This window comes from Entelurus aequoreus, linkage group LG07 (assembly GCF_033978785.1).
Source record: "Entelurus aequoreus isolate RoL-2023_Sb linkage group LG07, RoL_Eaeq_v1.1, whole genome shotgun sequence".
NCBI classification, from domain to species: Eukaryota; Metazoa; Chordata; class Actinopteri; order Syngnathiformes; family Syngnathidae; genus Entelurus; species Entelurus aequoreus.
This window is the reverse complement of record NC_084737.1, coordinates 40136824-40158539: the sequence shown is the minus strand read 5'-3', so window position 1 is coordinate 40158539 and position 21716 is coordinate 40136824. Positions and strand designations below refer to the sequence as shown.

General features: G+C 37.9%; 2 protein-coding genes across 3 annotated transcripts; one reads left to right on the top strand and one right to left on the bottom strand.

Annotated features, from left to right (window-relative positions):
* The first annotated feature begins 398 nt into the window (after window positions 1-398).
* On the top strand, window positions 399-8826 carry LOC133653855 (N-glycosylase/DNA lyase-like). 2 transcript variants are annotated; one of them, XM_062053616.1, is made up of 8 exons: window positions 399-593; window positions 1634-1974; window positions 2053-2232; window positions 2385-2563; window positions 2639-2786; window positions 2880-2929; window positions 3004-3096; window positions 7661-8826. In XM_062053616.1, the coding sequence occupies exons 1-8, from the start codon at window positions 484-486 to the stop codon at window positions 7664-7666; spliced, it is 1107 nt and encodes a 368-aa protein (XP_061909600.1). In that variant the 5' UTR covers window positions 399-483; the 3' UTR covers window positions 7667-8826. The 2 variants fall into 2 exon arrangements, with proteins under 2 accessions (XP_061909600.1, XP_061909599.1); XM_062053615.1 differs by lacking the exon at window positions 7661-8826 and having other exon boundaries at window positions 3004-7652.
* A 7670-nt stretch (window positions 8827-16496) lies between these two features.
* On the bottom strand, window positions 16497-21520 carry LOC133654370 (uncharacterized). The gene is made up of 5 exons (XM_062054691.1): window positions 21417-21520; window positions 19322-19427; window positions 17725-17880; window positions 17389-17481; window positions 16497-17187 (listed from the first exon to the last, which is right to left on the bottom strand). The coding sequence occupies exons 1-5, from the start codon at window positions 21518-21520 to the stop codon at window positions 16951-16953; spliced, it is 696 nt and encodes a 231-aa protein (XP_061910675.1). The 3' UTR covers window positions 16497-16950.
* Between the last annotated feature and the right edge of the window lie 196 nt (window positions 21521-21716).

Sequence of the window (21716 nt, the reverse complement as noted above, 5' to 3'; positions counted from 1 at the left end):
TATCTACAAATTCAGTACCCGAATATTTTTGTTAGTTGTGTGGCCGTTTTTGATCAAATAAACAAACACATGTTCAGTTCAGTTCCGTTCAGTTTCAGTTTATTTCGAACATGCATACAATACAATTACAATGTAATGCATCCCACATTTGCAGTTGTTTCAATACAGCACGTCCGAAAAGGAGTAGGAAGAAGCAGAGCTTATTTAATCATACCCCTTTTCATATCATATCAGTTTTATCCAATTTCTTCGTTTTCTGTTTGTAACAGAACAGTGAATAAATAAATAAGTATACCATAAGTAAGTAAACAAATTATTAAATACATAAATAATCATTATCTTTAAGAAGAAGAAAAAGAAGAAGAAGAAGGCACGGTGATAACGTCCGGGTTGGTAGCATAAGTTCCGGTTCAGTGGTTGTAAAATAGGATGGTATTAGAAGTCACACTGGAGATACATGCATGTCAATAATTACCTTAAGTTATGTCTCGGCATGCAGTTCTGTCATCGGGAGTAAAAACGTGGAGATCTATAGCCTGTAAAAAGTCAGAGTTGCGTCTAGATTTAACTCTTGCTTGTGGGCAATCCTTCCGGTAAGCTTGTAAAATAGGCTAGACTTTTATTGATCTCACAATGGAGAAATTATGCGGTACCGTACATACTTTTTGCAAAAAAACTTTGGTTTTGGTCGCAATAAATTAGCCTTGCCAGACAGTGTTTCTGTAGTGGTTATTGCACTGTTGTAGATGCATACATATGTTCCTTTATTGTCATTGTAAATAATGAGGGCTGTCAAAATGTGATTAATCACAAAAAATGGCATTAATCATGTACACACTTAGATTAATCATGTACTTTATTTTGACCGTACAAACTAGTTTGCCTTAACCGTTATACGGTCAGTGAACAGATCAATGCATACGTTTGTAAAGAAATAAGTGAGGAAAGACCGACTGGTGTGCTCAATGGCAAATTTCACTCTTAAATACAGCCTGAAAGAACTTTAGATACATCTGTTGCCAAGTTTTGCGCTAATAAATGTAATTCCTTCAAGTAAAACGTTTCAAAACGTTCCTGGATGACATTCTGACAATACTATTGCTTTTGTAATATTAGGCTCTTTTTTCTTCTGCAAATGTTTGTATTATGCAACCTATGATATAACCTATGATCAATTATCCTTAATTCAAATTCCAAAATGTGACTAATCTGATTTAAAATATATATCATTTGACAGTCTTAAAATAAATACATTGAAATGTAATTTAAAGGTGAAACCCAAAATAACTAATATATAAAATAAATAAATACTTAAAAAAATAGTATTTTCATTTATACTTAACATCCACACTACACACATTCATGCAAGCAAATAGTGCCAAAAATATGCAGTGAATACAGGCCATTTCTGTATTTAAAAAAACTAAAGTCTTAAATTGATTGCACAGGGCTTGTTTTTAGTACATTATTTAGTTTGGTGATGGCTTGAGAATAACATAATTGACAGAAATCCACACCTCTGTTGCAAGTGTTGTGTACTGTAAAGCACACATATCTGGCAGTCTACATGCAAACTCACAACACCAGAATACATTACCGTTATTAAGAATATTGCACCCATATATTCCCACAGTTGGAGAGAGACATCAGAAGACCACTGGACTGGGGTGATAGGAGGACGAGTGTGGATTCTAACCCAAACAGAAGATCATTTGTGGTACCATGTTTACCAAAGAAATGACAGGCACATGGATACAGGAGTTGGACCAAATGAGGAAAACAAGTCACAGATTAGATTTAGAGGAGTTGTTAAGAAAGAAGAGGAGGAGTCAGTGGCTGTAACCATACAGAATGATACAGAGGAAGAGGTAATGCTGAGAGATTACTTCCAGCTGAATGTGAATCTGAACGATCTGTATAGGAAATGGGCAGCAGCAGACCCCCACTTCAAGCAAATCGCAGACATCTTCACCGGTCAGTGCGTGCTTGCCTGCAATCGTGTGAATCCAACTGTCCAAAATTAAAGAGAATCTTTACACTTTTTTTCTACAGGTGTGCGGATGCTCCGCCAGGACCCGACTGAATGCCTATTTTCCTTCATTTGCACCTCCAACAACCACATCTCTCGTATCCAAGGCATGGTGGAGAGGCTCTGTCAGGCCAGGGGTAACCTACTCTGTCAACTGGATCAAACCTCCTACTACAACTTCCCTTCTCTGTCTGCATTAGCAGGTGCAGTACAAGTTGTTATTGGTGTTCATCTATCATACAGGAAATACTAAAAGAGCTTACTTTTGGTGCAGTTGCCTCAAATTTTAAAGTGTTACTTTGTACTGTATTTTCCCTATGTAAACATAGCAATAACATAATTGTGTAAATTGCAGATGGCAGTGTCGAAGCATGTCTCAGGGAGCTTGGTTTTGGATACAGAGCTCGGTTCCTGCAACAAAGTGCAAAGCAGATTTTGGACAACCATGGTCCCGAATGGCTTGAAGGTCTACGTAGTGTGCCATATGTGGAGGCCCGTGATTCCTTGCGTACCCTTCCCGGAGTGGGCACTAAGGTAAAGCAGCAAAATGACAAGTTGCTCTGTAGTGATATTCTAAAAAAATAACTTGTGCTTCGTGTCATTCTGCAGGTGGCAGATTGTGTATGTCTGATGTCCCTTGATAAGGCTGATGCAGTGCCAATTGATACACATGTGTGGCAGATTGCCAAGCGTGATTACAAATACATTGCTGTCAATGAACCAAAAAGCATCACAGAAAAACTTCACAAAGACATAGGTTTTTGTCTATGCATTTTATCACTCAAATGTTGAAAGTGTCTACACAGGTCATACACGTTAAAGATAATATTTACTTTTACTTTTACAACAGGGGATTTCTTCCGGAAGCTGTGGGGTCCTTATGCTGGTTGGGCACAATCTGTAAGTGTGTCCATTGTTGAACATCTGTCTGCGTGCTGCTTGTCCACAATATTATAAGTCTTTCCATTGTTTAGGTTTTGTTCTGTGCGGATCTCAAGAAATTCCAAAAGCTGAAAGAAAGACCTAATTTGAAGAGGCCAAAGAATGAGTCAGACGGTGAAATCATGGTAACATGCAAGAAACCAAATAATAAGACTGTAAAAAATGCAACTGTTGTCAAACAGAAACTAAATAAGGGACAGTTGAGCAGGTAGTATAACATACTTTTCTACAATGTACATTTATGGTATTAGTTAACCTGTCATGATATTTTGAAAACAAATTAGTTTCTATGTAAACCCTTCTGTGTCTAATTTTCCATGAATTTAGAAATTCCGCACTGCGGTAACTTTTTTTTTTTAGATATACATGAAATAGCTTTTACGCTGCTGTATCGCCACATGATCACACACAGCTACTGAAATTTCAAAATCCAAGTGTAAAGCCAGATAACTCCACTGCAGTCAGCAGTGGCCTCTTGGTGGCAGTATGCACTTAAATATGCTCTACTGTATTTCTTTGCATGTTTTTAATGTCAAATATGGGTCATTGGCTTTGTTCAGTCTATTGTTAGAGCAAATTAGGAGCAAGTTGCAGAGTTTACTGGGGGGGATGTGGTCTGTCAGTATCTATGCCATCTTGGGTTTCATGTTCTTATCTAACATAACGATGTCACTAATGCGTACGTCGTGTTTTGTCAGTGTCTTTGTTTCGATTTAATTTAGTGGCTGCAAAGTGTCCACTTGTTTATAGACGGATTCGGATTTAGGTAAAGTAACTCACAATATCGGTAGGCTTTGTTCACCAAGAGTCATTGTTTACGATAGCACTACGCGTGAAATTTCTGAACTATTCAGTGGAAAAAAAATTTGTATCGGCTTTGATACGATGGACAAATACTGTGAGTCATTAGGTAAGTCCCTTTTCGTTATAAGGAGAAAACAGCTGTAATTGAATGTGAGGATCCTTACCCGATCGACAACTCTGAGTGGAGTAGAGATCACAACATCTTCCCCAATGTTTCATACCCGCACTTAGTGAACTACTCAGTTTTTCAACCAAGCCCATTTTACACCTTGAAGGACTTTGAAAATTATAATATTTGAGAAAACTATGACCGTTTTCTGTGTAAATGGGTTTGTGACATTTGTGTTTATCCGTATAAAATTGGTAGACATTGTTTTGTCAAGGCGAGAGTCATACACTGCAGAAATGATCTGACCCAAGTTTGACAACCTAGAACGATAATCACGGATAACTAATCTTAGGTCATGTCAACACACAGTGACTGTAAGGCAGGGTTGGGAGAATGTTGTTCTCATGTTGTATCACTTTAGTTTTATGTGGAGGCCACAGTCCGGATACAATACAACTACAGTACTACCAAAGTTTTTCGACCAAGCACATCAAGTTAACGCAAAGTGGAGCTATCCTTTTTTAAATTTGTTTCTGCTTACAAAATTGTAGTAAAACACAGCAACTTTTCCTACATTTGTACTTAAAGAATCAGTGCCAGTTTATGATGAAACTGAAGTCTTGAATTGTTTTAACCAGCATTTTGTATGCTCTGGTTCTCTATTTGACTCAAAAGGGACAATTATGGGGACTCCTTGTACAGAATCTCCCATGTTTTCTGAAGATTCTTTTAATGTTGCTCCTTTTACTAGTCTTGAAGTGCATAAAGCCCTAAAAACATTAGACCACAGAAAGCGTCCTGGACCTGACTTGATTGAGCCTTATTTGTTAAAGCAGGCAGCTGATTTTACAACAGAGACACTTTCAATTAAAAACAAAGACAGTCCATCAGTTTGGAAATCTGCTTTTGTCCTCCCTTTATTAAAGGGAGGTGATCCAGCAGTTCTTTCTAATTATAGGCCAATATCAAATGTATGTGTCTTGTCAAAAATTCTGGAATCTCTTGTTTTTGATCAGTTGAAAGAGTTAATCTATTCAAATAAAATGTATTTCTAAATATCAATCAAGATTCAGGAAACAGCACAGCACTGTCACTGCCTAAATGAAGGTAGTTAATTACATCATTGTAGTGCTTGATAAAAACAGTACTGTGCCTCACTTTTTATTATTATTATCTCCAAAGCGTTTGACACAGTAGACGACACTATTTTAAAAGGCAGACTGTTTCTCATTGGACTGTCAGAACATACACTCTTGAAGGGAATGTCAGAAGTGGTGCATGAATATAATTACTTTGGTATTGTAACTGATGACTCTCTCACTTTTAAACATTTTATTGATAAACTGGTGAAAAAACCAAAACTTAAATTGTTTTTTTTCTTCATTAAGAGATGTTTTTCTTTTGGTGTGATCTCTGCCACATTTTTATCTGTGCTAGATTACTTGTGATCTTTTTTTATATGAATGCTACTCGTTCCTGTCTTCAGAGGGTCGACTCTGTTTACCATGTTTCTTTGAGGTTCATCACAAACTGTAGAGCCATGACACACCACTGTGACTTGTACTCTCGGGTGGGATGGCCTTCTCGGTCCACTAGGAGACAGTGTCATTGATACACTTTTATTTACAAGACTCTTCTAGGACTATTGCCCGATTACATTTGTACATTGATTACACACAGATGTACGGACTCTTATGCTCTGAGATCCAACGATCAGCTGTTGCTCTCTGTCCCTTTTGCTCGCACTGAGCTGGGGAAAAAAGTGTTTGTCTATGCAGCTCCTTGTGCTTGGAACATGTTACAAAGAGACTGGAAGCTAACTGAATTTTGGTCCTTAAATGCTTTTTAAATCTAAACTGAGATAATTAGAAGCAGCCTCAGTTATCTGTAACTGTTTTACTTGATGTCTATCCTGTCATTTTAATGTGTAATGTGAATGTAATTGTAATGTGTAACTTTGCTGCCTCTTGGCCACGACTCCCTTGAAAAAGAGGTTTTTAATCTCAATGGGATTTTTTTCCTTATTAAATAATGGTTAAATAAAAAAAAAATTAATTACCTGAAATGAAATATTCCAAACAAACACATAGTTGTTCATTGCACGTCACATCTGATTTGGTTGATTTGCTATTCACTCTTCTGTTCAGCTGCTTCCCTCTGTCCAGAAACGATTTATCTCTCCCACTTCGATTGTGGCAGTTGACAATCACACACATCGTCGGCATTATGAGTATCACTGGATGAATGATCAGCAACAATGAGTGTGTTTACAAACAAAGCCTACCGATATGGCCACAGGCAATGCATTGTAGGATATGTAGAAAACGGTGAAGCCCGCTGTAGGCCAGCTAGTCTCTTTACAGCAGGCATGACAGTCTTGCCAGTGCTTTGGTGTTTGTCACAATAACAATATACTGTGTGGACATACATAATGTAAAATGTGGCATCATTTTACTGAATTATTATACTACATGGAATGTAAAATTCAGGCTCCAGGGCGTCAGTTGCATCACATGCAACTGCGTGTTTCATCTTTATGTTGTACAACCATAGGCGTTGTTTATTTGTGGAAGAGTGTGCAGCCATGTGTGTTAATAAACATGTGAGTCAGCATTCATGCTCACTCCAGTTAAGCTGGATGCAGGCTGGGGCCCTGCTTTAGGGCAGAGTGAGGCCGAAAAACAACAGCACTGTTAGAAGAGCATCAAGAGAGCAGCAAAATTGAAACAAAAAAAGGCGACGGGGGGTTGGTGCATGTCGGGTGTAGGTGAGCACATGAATTTAAGAGGAAAGACCACAAGTCTCGGCCAAACACATAACACTGTGTTATGTAAGTGATGGGTCTCAGCTTGTGTTTTGTCCCAATCTGAGAGGATTTCTGCTCATCTTTTTCTTTGTGGGATGATTTACTTTATAGAGGCACCAGGGGGCGCAACAATTTGTAGTGTGAGTAGGAATGCAGTGTTTTGTCTGCCCCAAGATACAATTCTCATTATTTGTCCATTTAAGATTATTGGTACATTAGTCCTGAGTTAAATCCCGGGCTCGGGATCTTTCTGTGTGGAGTTTGCATGTTCTCCCCGTGACTGCGGAGGTTCCCTCCGGGTACTCCGGCTTCCTCCCACCTCCAAAGACATGCACCTGGGGATAGGTTGATTGGCAACACTAAATTGGCCCTAGTGTGTGAATGTGAGTGTGAATGTTGTCTGTCTATCTGGGTTGGCCCTGTGATGAGGTGGAGACTTGTCCAGGGTGTACCCTGAATGCAGTTGAGATAGGCTCCAGCCCCCCCCCCGTGACCCCAAAAGGGACAAGCGGTAGAAAATGGATGGATGGTGCATTGGGTTTAGTCCACTGAAATCACCATAAATGGTTTAAGCATTCACCATCCAACTTCTAGAATGGCTGTTTTTACTGCTGAAGACAGGCTCCTTGTCCCGAAAGGGACAAGCGGTAGAAAATGGATGGATGGAATATCACCAGGTGTATTACAGTGTGGGATAGGTTGCCTAAGACGGGGAAACTATTCAGCTATATGTTGATTCACGTTGAATGTGGTATAACTGGTGAAAACCAATACTTTTGCAGCCGGTCCTCATGGAAGTCTGTTTTGGGGGGCGGCAGTTGGGAAAAATTAGTTTTTGGATGTCTAGACAACCACAGACATAAATAGTTGAGTTGAGAAGTTGATGTTGGCAGATGAAGTTTTTGGCTGTTCTAGATAAAAAGCTAAGTTTATTTCCCGAAGGTGATTAACACTTTCTTCCATCTGATAGAACTAAGGCTTGGCTGGCAAATGATGAACGTTCAGTGCCTTGCAGAAGCTGAGGAAGAGCCAGTACCGTCTGTTCCAGCGCTGAACTTCACAGCTCCTATACCAAGATCAGTTTAAATGACAAGTTGGAATGTATTCACTATATTCTTGGGCAAGGGTGGTAGAAATACATGATAATGGTTCTAATTTATTTCGACCGTGCATACAGTTATAATGTGGTAAATCACATATTTACAGTTTTTCATCACAACATGTCCGAAACGGAATAAAAAGAAGCAAAGCTTATGTAGTCCTACCCGTTTTAATACTAATTTCTAACACATTTTTTCAATTCCTCAGCTCAATTTTAAAACAATTAAGTTAAGTTAAAAATAATCAATAAAGATCTCATTAATAAATAGTTGTTTAAATTGTGATTTATATCAGTATATTCTTATATATTATCCTGCAAATCTTGTAATTTTAGGTCAAAAACTCATACTATACATTGTATCTATGGTATTTTGCTTATTGGGATTCAAAAGGTCAATGTTGAAGTCCCTACATAAGAAAATTACTTTTTTTTTAAGTATTTCAGTAAAGATTGCCTTGAACCAAGTATGTCAAACTCATTTTCATCGGTAACTACGTCACAAATACGGCTGCCTTCAATGGGCCACTTGTAACTGTGAAACCATATGTATAATCACCAGATGATATTATCATCAAAGTGCCCCTTTTATTTGATTACTATCATACTGTATGCCAACAAACTGATGAAAAAAATACCTTTACAATCAAAAGTCAAGGTGAAAAGCGGATATTAAAGTTCAACCATTGTAGAATTAATTTCAAAAAGGGTTTCAAAGACAGAAAAATGCTTGGAATAGCTTTTTACATCACATAATATGAAGTTTAGAAGAACTGCACTTTCATGTGATATATATATTTTTTCGGTCAAAATAAAAAAAATGGTGAAATGCCTTATTGACACACATTTTGAGGTTTTTTGTGGGCCAGATTTGTCCCTCGGGCCTTGAGTTTGACACATGTGCCTTAACTAACATTTCAAAACTTAACAGGTGTTTTTATGTACAGCTGACCAATATATTTTTGCTCTTTTGTGACAGATTTCAATTGTTATACATTGCAAAATATTATCAAAACTAAATGACATGTTTTTCACCACTTGGTAGTTGAGATCCTTCATCATGTATGCCACTACTCCTCCTCTCTTGATGTTTCTGTTGATCTAATTCAGTTCGTATTTTTCCAGATTACTATGGATTACATTTTTAGCATCAATCCATGTTTCTGAGATAGCGATCGCTTGGAAAGGTTTGTTTAGTTGTTAAAAGAAAAGCTTCATGTTGTAGTAGTTAGCATAGATACTTCTGCTGTTGAAATGAATGGCTGACATGTTTGTTTTCGGATTTAATGGTGCTATTGTTTTGATCCTAAAAACAATTATTTTTGATGTAGTAGTAGACTGCATCATCATTAGTTTCCTATTTGTGTCCTTTATTTTTGTTGTTGTCTTTAATATTTGTCCTTGATGTTTTATGTAGTACTCTTGCTTCTGGTCCTCCATTCAGCTGGATGTAATATAACCCACCATGACTGTGAGGGCGAGATAACATGTGTATGTATGTACACTGAACAAAAATATAAACACAACACTTTTGTTTTTGCTCCCATTTTTCACGAGTTGAACTCAAAGATCTAAAACGTATACGATAAACACAAAAGACATATTACTCTTATATATTGTTCACAAATCTGTCTGAATCTGTGTTAGTGAGCATTTCTTCTTTGCCAAAATAATTCATCTCAACTTGCAGGTGTGGCATATCGAGATGCTAATTAACCAGCATGATTATCAGGTGTACCTTATGCTGCCCACAATAAAAGGCCATGATTAAATGTACAGTTTTATCACACAGCACAATGCCACATATGTTGCAAGTTTTGAGGGATCCTACAGTTGGCGTGCTGAATGCGGGAATGTCCACCAAAGCTGTTGCCCGTGAATTGAATGTTAATTTCTCTACCATAAGCTGTCTCCAAAGGCGTTTCAGAAAATTTGGCAGTACATCCAACCGGTCTGACAATCGCAGACCACATGTAACCACACCAGCCCGGGACATCCACATCCAGCAGGTGCACCTCCATGATTTGTCTGAGACCATTTACCCGGACCACTGCTGCAACAATTGGTTTGCATAACCAAAGAATTTCTGCACAAACTGCGAGAAACCGTCTCTGGGAAGCTCATCTGCATGCTCGTCTTCATTAGGGGTTCGACCTGACTGCAGTTTGTCGTCGTAACCGACTTGAGTGGGCAAATGCTCACAATCGATGGCATCTGGCACTTTGAAGAGGTGTTCTCTTCACGGACGAATCCCAGTTTTCACTGTTCAGGGCAGGTGGCAGACAGCATGTGAGGCGTCGTGTGGGAGAGCGGTTTGCTGATGTCAACGTTGTGAATTGAGTAGCCCATGGTAGGGGTGGGGTTATGGTATGAGCAGGCGTATGTTATGGAAAACAAACAAGTGCATTTTATTGATGGCATTTTGAATGCACAGAGATACGGCAACGAGATCCTGAGGCCCATTGTTGTACCATTCACCCGAGACCATTCGGGTTCACCCAGCCATTGAAGAAGAGTGGACCAACATTCCACAGGCCGCAATCAACAACCTGATCAACTCTATGCGAAGGAGATGTGTTGCACTGCATGAGGCAAATGGTGGTCCCACCAGATACTGACTGCTTATCTGACCACCCACCCCCCCACACCCAATAAAGCAAAACTGCACATTTCAGTGGCCTTTAATCGTGGGCAGCCCATGGCACATCTGTGCAATAATCAGGCTGTTTAATCAGCATCTTGATATGCCACACCTGTGAGGTAGGATGGATTATCTTGGTAAAGTAGAAGTGCTCACTAACACAGATTTAGACAGATTTGTGAACAATATTTGAGAGGAATAGGTTTTTTGTGTATGTAGTCAAAGTTTTAGATATTTCAGTTCAACTCATGAAAAATGGAGCAAAAACAAAAGTGTTGCGTTTATATTTTTGTCTAGTATATGTATGGTTTTGGCATGTAAATACGTGTCAACGCAGTCAACCTTTGTATGAATTACCTCATCTTGTATATTTTATAACTCCACGCAAATGATTACCTGCTTTTCTGAAGGTTTGTCACTCATTCTGACAGATGATACAGTATAATAACCACTCAACTTACTACTGCACACTTCATTAGATGCAATTGTACAATCGTTTTACAAAATAGTCAGTTTTCAATGACACTGTCAGTCATTTCTAATTTTTGAGATATTTAATCTACTTCGCATTTGATTGAAAAATATTAGCTCAATTGCAGTACAACCACAATAATGAATATAGTATTCAATGAATGCAACTCTTGACAGTATAAAGCATTTCTAACATGGTGGTAAACATTTTTACAAACCTTAAATTGGATTTCATGAAATTGTGCATGTATACCCTAATGTGATGTCATTGCAATGACCTGCAAAAACACAAAGTTCAGGTCATTTTTTTCAAATACAACAAACATTTAACAAGTTATTTTGAAATGTCAAATAAGTAGTTGAGTCCCAAGATCCAGTTGTTTCTACTGGCACGGCAGATTACGGTAATCTTCTTAAGTGAGAAAACTGTTGCAAATGTCATCCTTAGCAGGTGAGTAAGAGATAGTAACTAGGTGGTCGCATATGCCTAAAACACAGTATATGTTCACTCACTCATCAAAACATCTATGTCATTTTTATTCTTACAGCCAGACCTGTGTGTTGATTTTCATACCTGACGGTTCCGACTCCAACGGTGGCCTTCCACACAGGTTTGACTATAAGAATGAAAATTACATAATTCATAGACTACCTAATTGGACTATTTGGTGCACCTGCATAATTTATTGGGTTGTTTGTATTGTCAACAACCTTTGTTGTCAAACACCACAAATTGCCAATGTTCTTACATTCGCTCATCGGACATTTGGGACATCAGTGCACAATCTCCTGTAATCCAGTACAAGATGATGTTTACCAATAGTGAGTAAACATACAGTATTAGAAAGTATACTATTCTACACATTAAAACTGCAACCACAAAAATGTTGATTTCTATCAGTGTTATGTCAGTCAAAATCTGACCTTATCTATTCTATGAAGGTATATTTTTAAATACACACATCCTTATTGGATTTTCTGTCATTATCACATTTTCATTACCTTACATCTGTTTAAATGGCTGAGACTCAGAGCAGAGGTAAGAATACAGTAAATACACTTTGCTTTCTCCTCCTTTGTCTGGACATGTTGACTTGTGTGATGCACCTTAATGTGCAGTGCATCAGGAGAGTATTCACAGCGCTTTACTTTTTCCACATTTTGTTATGTTACAGCCTTATTCAAAAATAGATCCATGTTTTCCAAATTCTACAGACAATACCCCATAATGACAATGTGAGAAGTTCTTTTTAAAAACGTTTTGCAAATTTAATAAAAATAAAATCAAAAAAGCACTTGTTTAGTACATAAGTATTCACAGCTTTTGCTCAATACTTTTTTGATGCACCTTTGGCAACAATTACAGCCTCAAGTCTTTTTAAATACGATGCCAGAAGCTTGGCACACCTAACCTTGGGCAGTTTTGCCCATTCCTCTTTGCATCACCTCTCAAGCTTCATCAGATTGGATGGGAAACGTTGGTTTTCATCCAGGATGACTCCGTACATTGCTGCATTCATCTTAGTCTGGTCAGGGAGGTGACCAAGTGTCACGTGGGGGTCGCATCTTACTGCGTGGGTTGTTCTCCCGGGATGCAGACGGAACTCGGGACGAAGCGTGCAGGTAGAGGATATGATTTATTGTCCATAAATCATTCGATGAAATACAAAATACAGGTAACAAACAAAAGGGGTGCGTGCCGATCGCGGAAGCTAAGACAAAAACTTATCGCAGGAATCTTCAACCAGGAAACAAGAAATAAACCTACGTGACTGTTGCATACAGCAAACAACGAAGCCAGACCGAGTGTGGCGCACAACGTGAATAAATAGCTCTGATTAGTGCCCGGCAGCAGGTGAGCGTGCCGAACAGTAACCAGAGGCAGGTGAAACCAATCAGTAGCCATGATAACCTAAACAAACCCAGGGGTGCACAAAACAGGAACTAGGGGAGTCCAAAACTAAACAGAACATGACTAAACAAAACATGATCTGGTCCACGGATCATGACAGCAAGAACCCGATGGTCACTCTGTCATAGCTACAGCATTCTTCTGTGGAGAGCGGAGTACCTTCCAGAAGGACAACCATCTCTGCAGCAATGCACCAATCAGGCCTGTAGGTAAAGTGGCCAGATGGAAGCCATTTCTTCGTAAAAGTCTAACAAAATGCACCTGAAAGACTCTCAGACCATGACAAACCAACTTTTCTTGTCGGATGAGACAAAGATTGAACTCTTTAGCACAGGGGTGTCAAACTCATTTTCATTGAGGGCCACATTGCAGTAATGGCTGCTTTTAAAGGGCCGCATCTTCAAAATGTATTTACATTATGCATGCGGGTAATAACCTGTGATTAATCGAAATGCATGTGCATTTGATTATTAGATTTTTTTTATGTATAACTTGCTTTAAAATCATAAATAAAGGTTGTTTTTATCTCACAAAAATAGTTTTGCAATACACTATATCAGGGGTCACCAACCTTTTTGAAACCAAGAGCTACTTTTTGGGTACTGATTAATGCGAAGGGCTACCAGTTTGATACACACTTAAATAAATTGCCAGAAATAGCCAATTTGCTCAATTTACCTTTAACTCTATGTTATTAATAATTAATGATATTTACACTTAATTGAACGGTTTAAAAGAGGAGAAAACACGAAAAAATTACAATTAAATTTTGAAACATAGTTTATCTTCAATTTCGACTCTTTAAAATTTAAAATTCAACCGGAAAAAATAAGACAAAAACTAGCTAATTCGAATCTTTTTGAAAAAATTAAAAAAATAATTTATGGAACATCATTAGTAATTTTTCCTGATTAAGATTCATTTTAGAATTTTGATGAGATGTTTTAAATAGGTTATAATCCAATCTGCACTTTGTTAGAATATATAACAAATTGGACCAAGCTATATGTCTAACAAAGACAAATCATTATTTCTTCTAGATTTTCCAGAACAAAATTTTTAAAAGAAATTCAAAAGACTTTGAAATAAGATTTAAATTTGATTCTACTGATTTACTAGATTTGCCAGAATAATTGTTTTGAATTTTAATCATAAGTTTGAAGAAATATTTCACAAATATTCTTAGTCGAAAAAACAGAAGCTAAAATGAAGAATAAATTAAAATGTATTTATTATTCTTTACAATTAAAAAAAAATGTACTTGAACATTGATTTAATTTGTCAGGAAAGAAGAGGAAGGAATTTAAAAGGTAAAAAGGTATATGTGTTTAAAAATCCTAAAATCATTTTTAAGGTTGTATTTTTTCTCTAAAATTGTCTTTCTGAAAGTTATAAGAAGCAAAGTAAAAAAATTTATGAATTTATTTAAACAAGTGAAGACCAAGTCTTTAAAATATTTTATTGGATTTTCAAATTCTATTTGAGTTTTGTCTCTCTTAGAATTAAAAATATCAGGCAAAGCGAGACCAGCTTGCTAGTAAATAAATACAATTTAAAAAAATAGAGGCAGCTCACTGGTAAGTGCTGCTATTTGAGCTATTTTTAGAACAGGCCAGCGGGCTACTCATCTGGGGCCGTACTTATCAAGCTTCTTAGAATTACTCCTAAGAAGTCTGCTAAGAGTTGACTTAAGAGTAAATAAATTCTTCGCTGAAAGCTGCACTTAAAAGTTAGTTATCAAGCGTCTTACTCACACTTTCAGCGAAGTATAGGACTGAATCTTAAGTGTCACACTCAGAGCTGAATTACGACATTACTATGTGCCGTAAACGGAATTTTAGGTGACGTCATTTCTGTGTCCATAGAAATGACCAATCACGGAATGGAATCCGTTGTCTAAGAATAAAGAAATATCTTGGAAATATTTAAGTGGACAATGGGAGTGTATATTTTGACAATAAACTACAAAATAATACAAAACAAACTAGTCCCCGCCGGCACTCACGCTACCGCTCCCTCTCTTCTATCGCCCACACACTCACTGACGTCACTCACCTCACGGCCACACACATACGCTACTGTCATAACATTTTCTTTCCTATTCATTAATTAGGCAACTAATTTGAAACTGGTGTGGGTGGCTCTATATATACTAGCCCATTGCAGACACATGCAGAAATCAACAAGGAATCGAAAAGTATTAAATCTGTGACAAAAATAATATCCGCTCTGTCTAAACGATACCGTTTGATCAGCTGCTCGTCATAAAAAAAAAAAATTGTTCCGTTCCCTGAACGTTCGCGCACGTCTCTCTCGCCTCAGTGCCATCCCCTGCTGGCAACTCCTAACCACTTAAGACACCTCTGAAGGTCTCTTAAATATCGTGGAGAGTAGGAGTGATTCTTAGACTTAAGAACGTTGATAAAAAGCTTTTATTCTTAAGTTTGAGAGTAGGACTAAATTTCGCAAATTCTCAGGACTTAAGTGTAAAATGGCACTCTAAGAAGCTTGATAAGTACGGCCCCAGGTCCTTACGGGCTACCTGGTGCCTGCGAGCACCGCGTTGGTGACCCCTGCACTATATAATTGGCATGATCAGATAATATTGAAGTTTAAAATATGCATTTTTTTTGTCAAACTATTTGAGTAAAAAAAATAAAGTATTTAATTGAAATCCATTTTTTCCAGGCTTTCGCGGGTCACATAAAATGATATGGCGGGCCAGAACTGGCCCCCGGGCCTTGAGTTGGACACCTGTGCTTTAGCATGAATGCCAGGCGTCATGTTTGGAGGAAACCAGGCACCGCTCATTAGCAGGCCGATACCATCCCTACAGCCAAGCATGGTGGTGGCAGCATCATGCTGTGGGGATGTTTTTCAGCGGCAGGAACATGTTATCATCCTGATGAGTCTCCTTCTTCATGTTTTAAGCCCTTGTGGTGTTTTCTGCTGGCTCAGTTACAAAGTAATGGCATTAGGGAAATCCTGTGCCATGCACAGGTTATTTTAGGATTCCACTGCACAGTGCACAGAAACAAATAATGGCTGTATGCTACCATGAAGAGCGTCGACTCTATCTAGTGGGTCTTTATCGCACAGTGCGTGCACTGAAAAAAATAACTCATAAGATTTACTTTAAAAAATTATTGTAAGTATTTGCACGCAAATTATTTAAGTAAAATTTAATGCTGCAATATCAAGTAACACTCACTTGCCAGTATCAAGTAAATTCTACTTACCATATAACATAACAGTTGTGAAGATATTAAGTAACAGTTACTTAATTACATCCAAGTTTTAAGTTATATTTATTTAAACAAATTAAGTAAAGTCTACTTGTTTTTCATCGGCAGGAACATCATTTTACTCAAAATTTTAAGTAAATTTTATATATCTGTATTATTTGCTGTTATGAAGTAATTCAGTAGATTTTAATTATTTTCTTGTGCTTGACATTTTAATTTACTTGGTTGCATTACGTTACATTACTCACTAAAATTAGGTAATCATTGCCAGTTTTCTTTTGATAAATGTTACCAAATAAATTTAACCAATACTCTATGCATTAAATATATATGTATCACATATCACACAACTAAATTACAATGCAATTAAACAGTTTCTTTTTAATTCAATCTTACAACCCTCTGAAACAGAGTTTCTACATTCATTGCAGAAATATAATACTCAACAACAACTTCTGGGAGAGGGTCAGGACAGAAACCGCCTCTTAAACTTTGAGCAGTGGTGTATGGATTATGTATACCCCTATTTAAATGGGGGGAAAAACAGAATGTATTGTACAAGTACTGCGTTAATAGTAAAAGTGCATTATATTGTACTGCATTAGAATTTGTACAAACAGTAAATTAAAGATGTATCTCCAGCAAATGGTATTCAAAGTAAATAGTAGTAATAGTATATTTTTTAAAGAAAATATCCAAAGGTTGGTATGACTGGTAAACAACAAATACACAGTATTACACATTATACACCTAATCCAACATAAATCTGGTAACATAGTCACTTCTCAAATATGCAATTAAAATCTTACAAACCTACACACTGAAAAAGTGCAATTTCCACATTTAAACCAGTCCTCTGACTAGTGCACTTTTAAGTATGCAATTAAAACATTCATGAAATAAAATCAACAGAATCAACTAAAAATAAACAGCTTAAGGTGTCTAACCATTCTTGTTGAAGAATACAATCTTTACTGTCATTTACAGATACCTTATTTGACAAAAAATGAAAAACATTTATGACAGGCAACCCACTAGTAAGGATGGAGACATCGACTGGATCCTCATCAGTACCGTGGACGACGAGTATTTTGAGGATATGGTTACTGACATCACTCCGGCTGTCCTCCTGCATACAATATACAACAAAAAAGAAGAATGTTATTGAGAAACAAATAATAGAACTGCATGAATCATTGAAAGTGACTTCATTATCAGGGAAGAATGAACACAAGAATATATGTTCCTTTGTCTGCTTTCCTCTTAACTTTAACATTAAACTAACCTGCGTCATTAAAAAATATTTTTAAATGATTAAAATAATGTATACCAAGCAGTCTTCAAAAAGTTCCTCTTCCTTCTCGCCAAGGTACAGTATAAGGCTGCGGATAATGGTTTCACGCCTCATCAGAATGCTCTGTTTCTGTGAACAGATTAAGAACATGAACATAACCATTATACATACACAATGAACTGTCAAGTGAAAACACAAGTGCATATATTTGCTCGTGTTTTAAGTGCATGGACCCAGAGCGTGCAAGGGCATGGAATCTACAAAGTGTGAGGCTTGTCCTGTATGTGTATACTGTATGTGTCTGTGAGTGAGAAAAAAAGTAGGTCCAGCTCCCTGTAAAACATACTGTATGAACAAGCAAAACAAGCACACCTGACTCAGTCTGTCCAGGAGCGGCCTCATCTTGATCCCCACGGCACCTCCCTTGGCTTTCATCTGGGTAATACGTTTTGGTGTGTGTTCGTCCAGTTTGTGCATGAAGGTTCGCTCCAGGGGAATGGTAGTTATTCTCCTGAATTCCTCCTTGATCTGAATGGACAAAATATTCACAAGTACATCAATATTATTTTTATATAGATGTACATGTTTGAAAAGAAAATTAATTCATTAATTATTGTTACAGCTCAATAAAGCAAATTGTTAGGTTATCGGCAATCACAGAAAAAACAGTGCCCTTTATTATTTTTCCTAAACAGGGCACAAAAAGACCATCTTCTTCAGGTCTTTTCAAATCACTTAACAATGGACCAAATTTCTTAATGTCGTCTGCCTTGCACAAAACAGATAAGTAAATAGATGATAATGTAGACCTCAATACAGACGGAATATCAGCAAACACCTGTTACCTTGTGCTTCTTACGAGATGTTCCTAATGGATTGCATATTTCAAAGTTATCACAGTAAAGTAGGAGTGAAAGCCTTAACTCTTCTCCACAAAGAAATGTGTTTTCCTTGAAGTGGGTACCATCATGAAAACTAGTGTACTGACATGAAGAACTACAATGTCTTACACTTTTCAAAACCTTCTCCTGGATGTCACTATTTTTCAGAACTTGTGACAAGGATTGCAAAATAGGTATATACTGAAAGGTCTTTCCTTCTTTCGCATCTAGTATATAATCAACAGATTCAACAATAGAGAAATGTTCTTTTAAATAACTATTTCTCTTGTATGCCGTGCCAAGAGGGCCTTCTCCACTAAAGGCTACACTAAGAGGATTTAACTGGCAAAGGCTTTTTACTAAATCTGTGATCACCACTTCTTCAACAGTGCAGTTATGGTTTTGTAATGTACTATGGACAATATTTTTAATAACAGGTGCAGATGCTGAACAAGTAATAAATTGAAGCTCCTCTACAATCTCATCTATACATCTTCTAGGCACATTGAATATACAGTCTAGTTTACGCAATAAGGAACCAAGCTCATCAACAATAGCCTGGACTAAATCTTCACCCTCTTGGACAAATGTTTCATCAGCAGTAACTTCACTTTCAATCAAACTACTACCCTCTGTTACCTCACTTGCCTGACTTAAATGTGTCTGGAATACAGTATTTTTAAAATCTTCAATGCAGTGAGGATTGTGCTTCCTACTTTTATGTGAAGCAAAAGTTGAATATATATTCGTACTGTAGTCACAATCTTTAAAAACACAATTAACAGTTTCGTGCTTTTTCAGATGAGTCCCAAGGTGTTCAAAATATTGTTTCTCTGTGTTAAAACTACATGAATTACATACAAGACACAAAAATGAAACTATCTGCCCTAACTGCTGAGTCTGTGTATGATTTCTAGACAAATGTGCATGAAGTGCCCCCCAACTTTTAAATAAACAAGGACAATCTGAGTACAAGCAGGGTAGTGATCGGCCTTGACTACTGTGTGGATGCTTCAATCTATAATGTTTTATAAGCTCTAAACGTTTTCATTACCTAAAATTGCATCGTTTGCACGACCATCTCATACCACAAGAGGTCTACTCTTTCTCCCTGATGAATTTCTCCTCGACCTCCTCTCCCTAGCCCTCAACTCCAACTGTCCACAAAGTCCACTGGCTCCTCCAAAGGGCACCCTGAAAAGGAAGAGACGCAATTTGTGGTATTAAAACAATGGTCTAAAATAGTCAGCCACAATTTTAATATTACATTATGATGGATGAATAAGGGAAAATAACAAAGCAATATAATGCATACATTATTTTCTACTTGCCTGAATTATGAGAATAATGTTCTGTTCTGATTTGCTTTCTTAAAAATATTTTAATAAGAAATAAACTACATCATAAACATTAATGAACATTTTGTTTTGTCTAGCTAAATAAAACAATTAACACATGACAGATTTATTTGCGAGTAGAAGTTGTAATGAACAATCCATTCTTTCATTGAATTACAAAAACATGTTGCTGTGGGCTTCACACTGATAACTAGCTTCTTGTCAAAAAAAAAGAAAAGAAAGAAAACTGCCAGCGAAGTCTCTTTGTATAATGGGTGAGGGCGGACCTACGTCACTTCCGCCTACCAATCCCCTAGCAACCGGGAATTCGTTGAAAACAAACCAGCTCACAGCGAACACAGCATTGACAGAAAAAGCATTTAACGAGCGTTGTGGCTTGGAAGTCTGCGTTAAATCCTTCATTTACGCATTTTTACTTATTCGCATATCGTGTGAAAAAACGAAAATTTATTATTTGCGTCAGACTCGTCTCAGTGAACTTTAAAGCTTCTCAGGCTTAGCTTAGCTTGTTAGTTTGCTTAGCCTGCGCGCTACTAAGAAAGAGACGCGGAAGTTATCAACAACTTTGTGTAAACACGCCGTACTTGTTGGAGCCCACGTCGAAGAAGAAGCGCTTGTTGTCCACAGTCATGGACGAGCCCTCCGGCAGCTCCGCGGGCTCCTCGTCCACGCCGTAATCGTCAATAAGTTTGGCCAAAGCGTCGCGGAACTCGATAAGTCCCTGCGCCGGGAGCGCGATGGTCTGACCCCAAGCCGGGCCCCCTGTTCACGGTCTGCCGGATCCTCAAGAACCGTCCCCGCTGGTTCTCTTTCAGGTCCATGTAGTACTTCCGATTCTCCCGCACTAGGAACTCGCTTTTCAGGGCCCGCCGCGGCTCATCCTGCACCATGCCCGGGTTGCTGGGACCCAACTGGGCGTAGTGTTCGATGAAGTCCCCCAAGTAGTCGCGGAACTCGACCGACATAGACAGCGTGAGGCGGCTCTTGTTGCCACCGGCCCCGACTTCGGCTGCGAGCCATTTGTCTCGTCTCTGTGGGCTTTTATCACGCTTTGGCAGAACAAAATACAACCTTTGTTTTCCCTGTTTCCAGTTGTGGTTAGCACAACCAAAAACAACACAGTTTTTCGGCATTTTGGAGGCAGAATGACGGGTTTAACCAGCGTAGGTCGACAGGTTAAAGAGTAATGGCAACGGTTTGTTTTCAACGCCAGTCTGGTTGCTATGGCTCGAAGAACCCGTATGTGGCTCAGTTGCCCGGATGTCGGCCCTCACCCATTGCAAGCTGATGCTCTCAAAGACCTCTGGCGCTTCTGTCAGTAAATGTGTGTTTTAAAAACCTATTCTGGGGCATTTCTCCCAAACATTCAGCAGTATCGCCCCCTCATTCACAATGCACATTAATTAACATTAATTCACTAACGTTAACGTTACTTCAGTGTCACCGCCAAAAGTTTTACAGAGAACAATACCATGTTCTACTATGTTGACGTCAGTTGATAAAAGTTATACCGTTAGGTTGGTTGTTTTTTAATATCCTAACTTTATATTAGTTAACTTTAGTTTTTATCAGGAAAAACTGCAGCCCTCCCACTACAGGCCAGCACGGACCAATGTATACATGTGTATGTATTTGTATACAAATATGTATGTATTTGTATGTACACAAAAGTTGGCATAACGCTACAGCGTTATGCTAACTTTTTTACTTAACTTACTTACTTACTTAACTTAACTTAATTAACTTATGAGCAGTTACATATCTTGCGTCAAACTACATGCAGACGTATATTATCACAAATTTAAAACAGAACGTAATAACTTACCTGTGGAATGACTTGCGCGCGCTACACCTTGCAGTGCTCTGTGAAGTCTGAGCAGAGCCAGTCGGCCAGAGGCTGTTGTGCTGTGCGCATGCGTCGTCGTGCATGCGTTTCAAAACACTAGATTTTCAGAGTAAATTTTATGTAACATTTTTAGGTTTATGTACGTACAACTATTAAACATTTAAATAGTACGAGGAAACATAAGTAAAACTTACTCTTCCCCCATAATTCATGTATTACGTTAATTAAAAGGTTTAATTTTACTTAAAAAACTCTAGTTCTTACTGAATGTTAAAAATG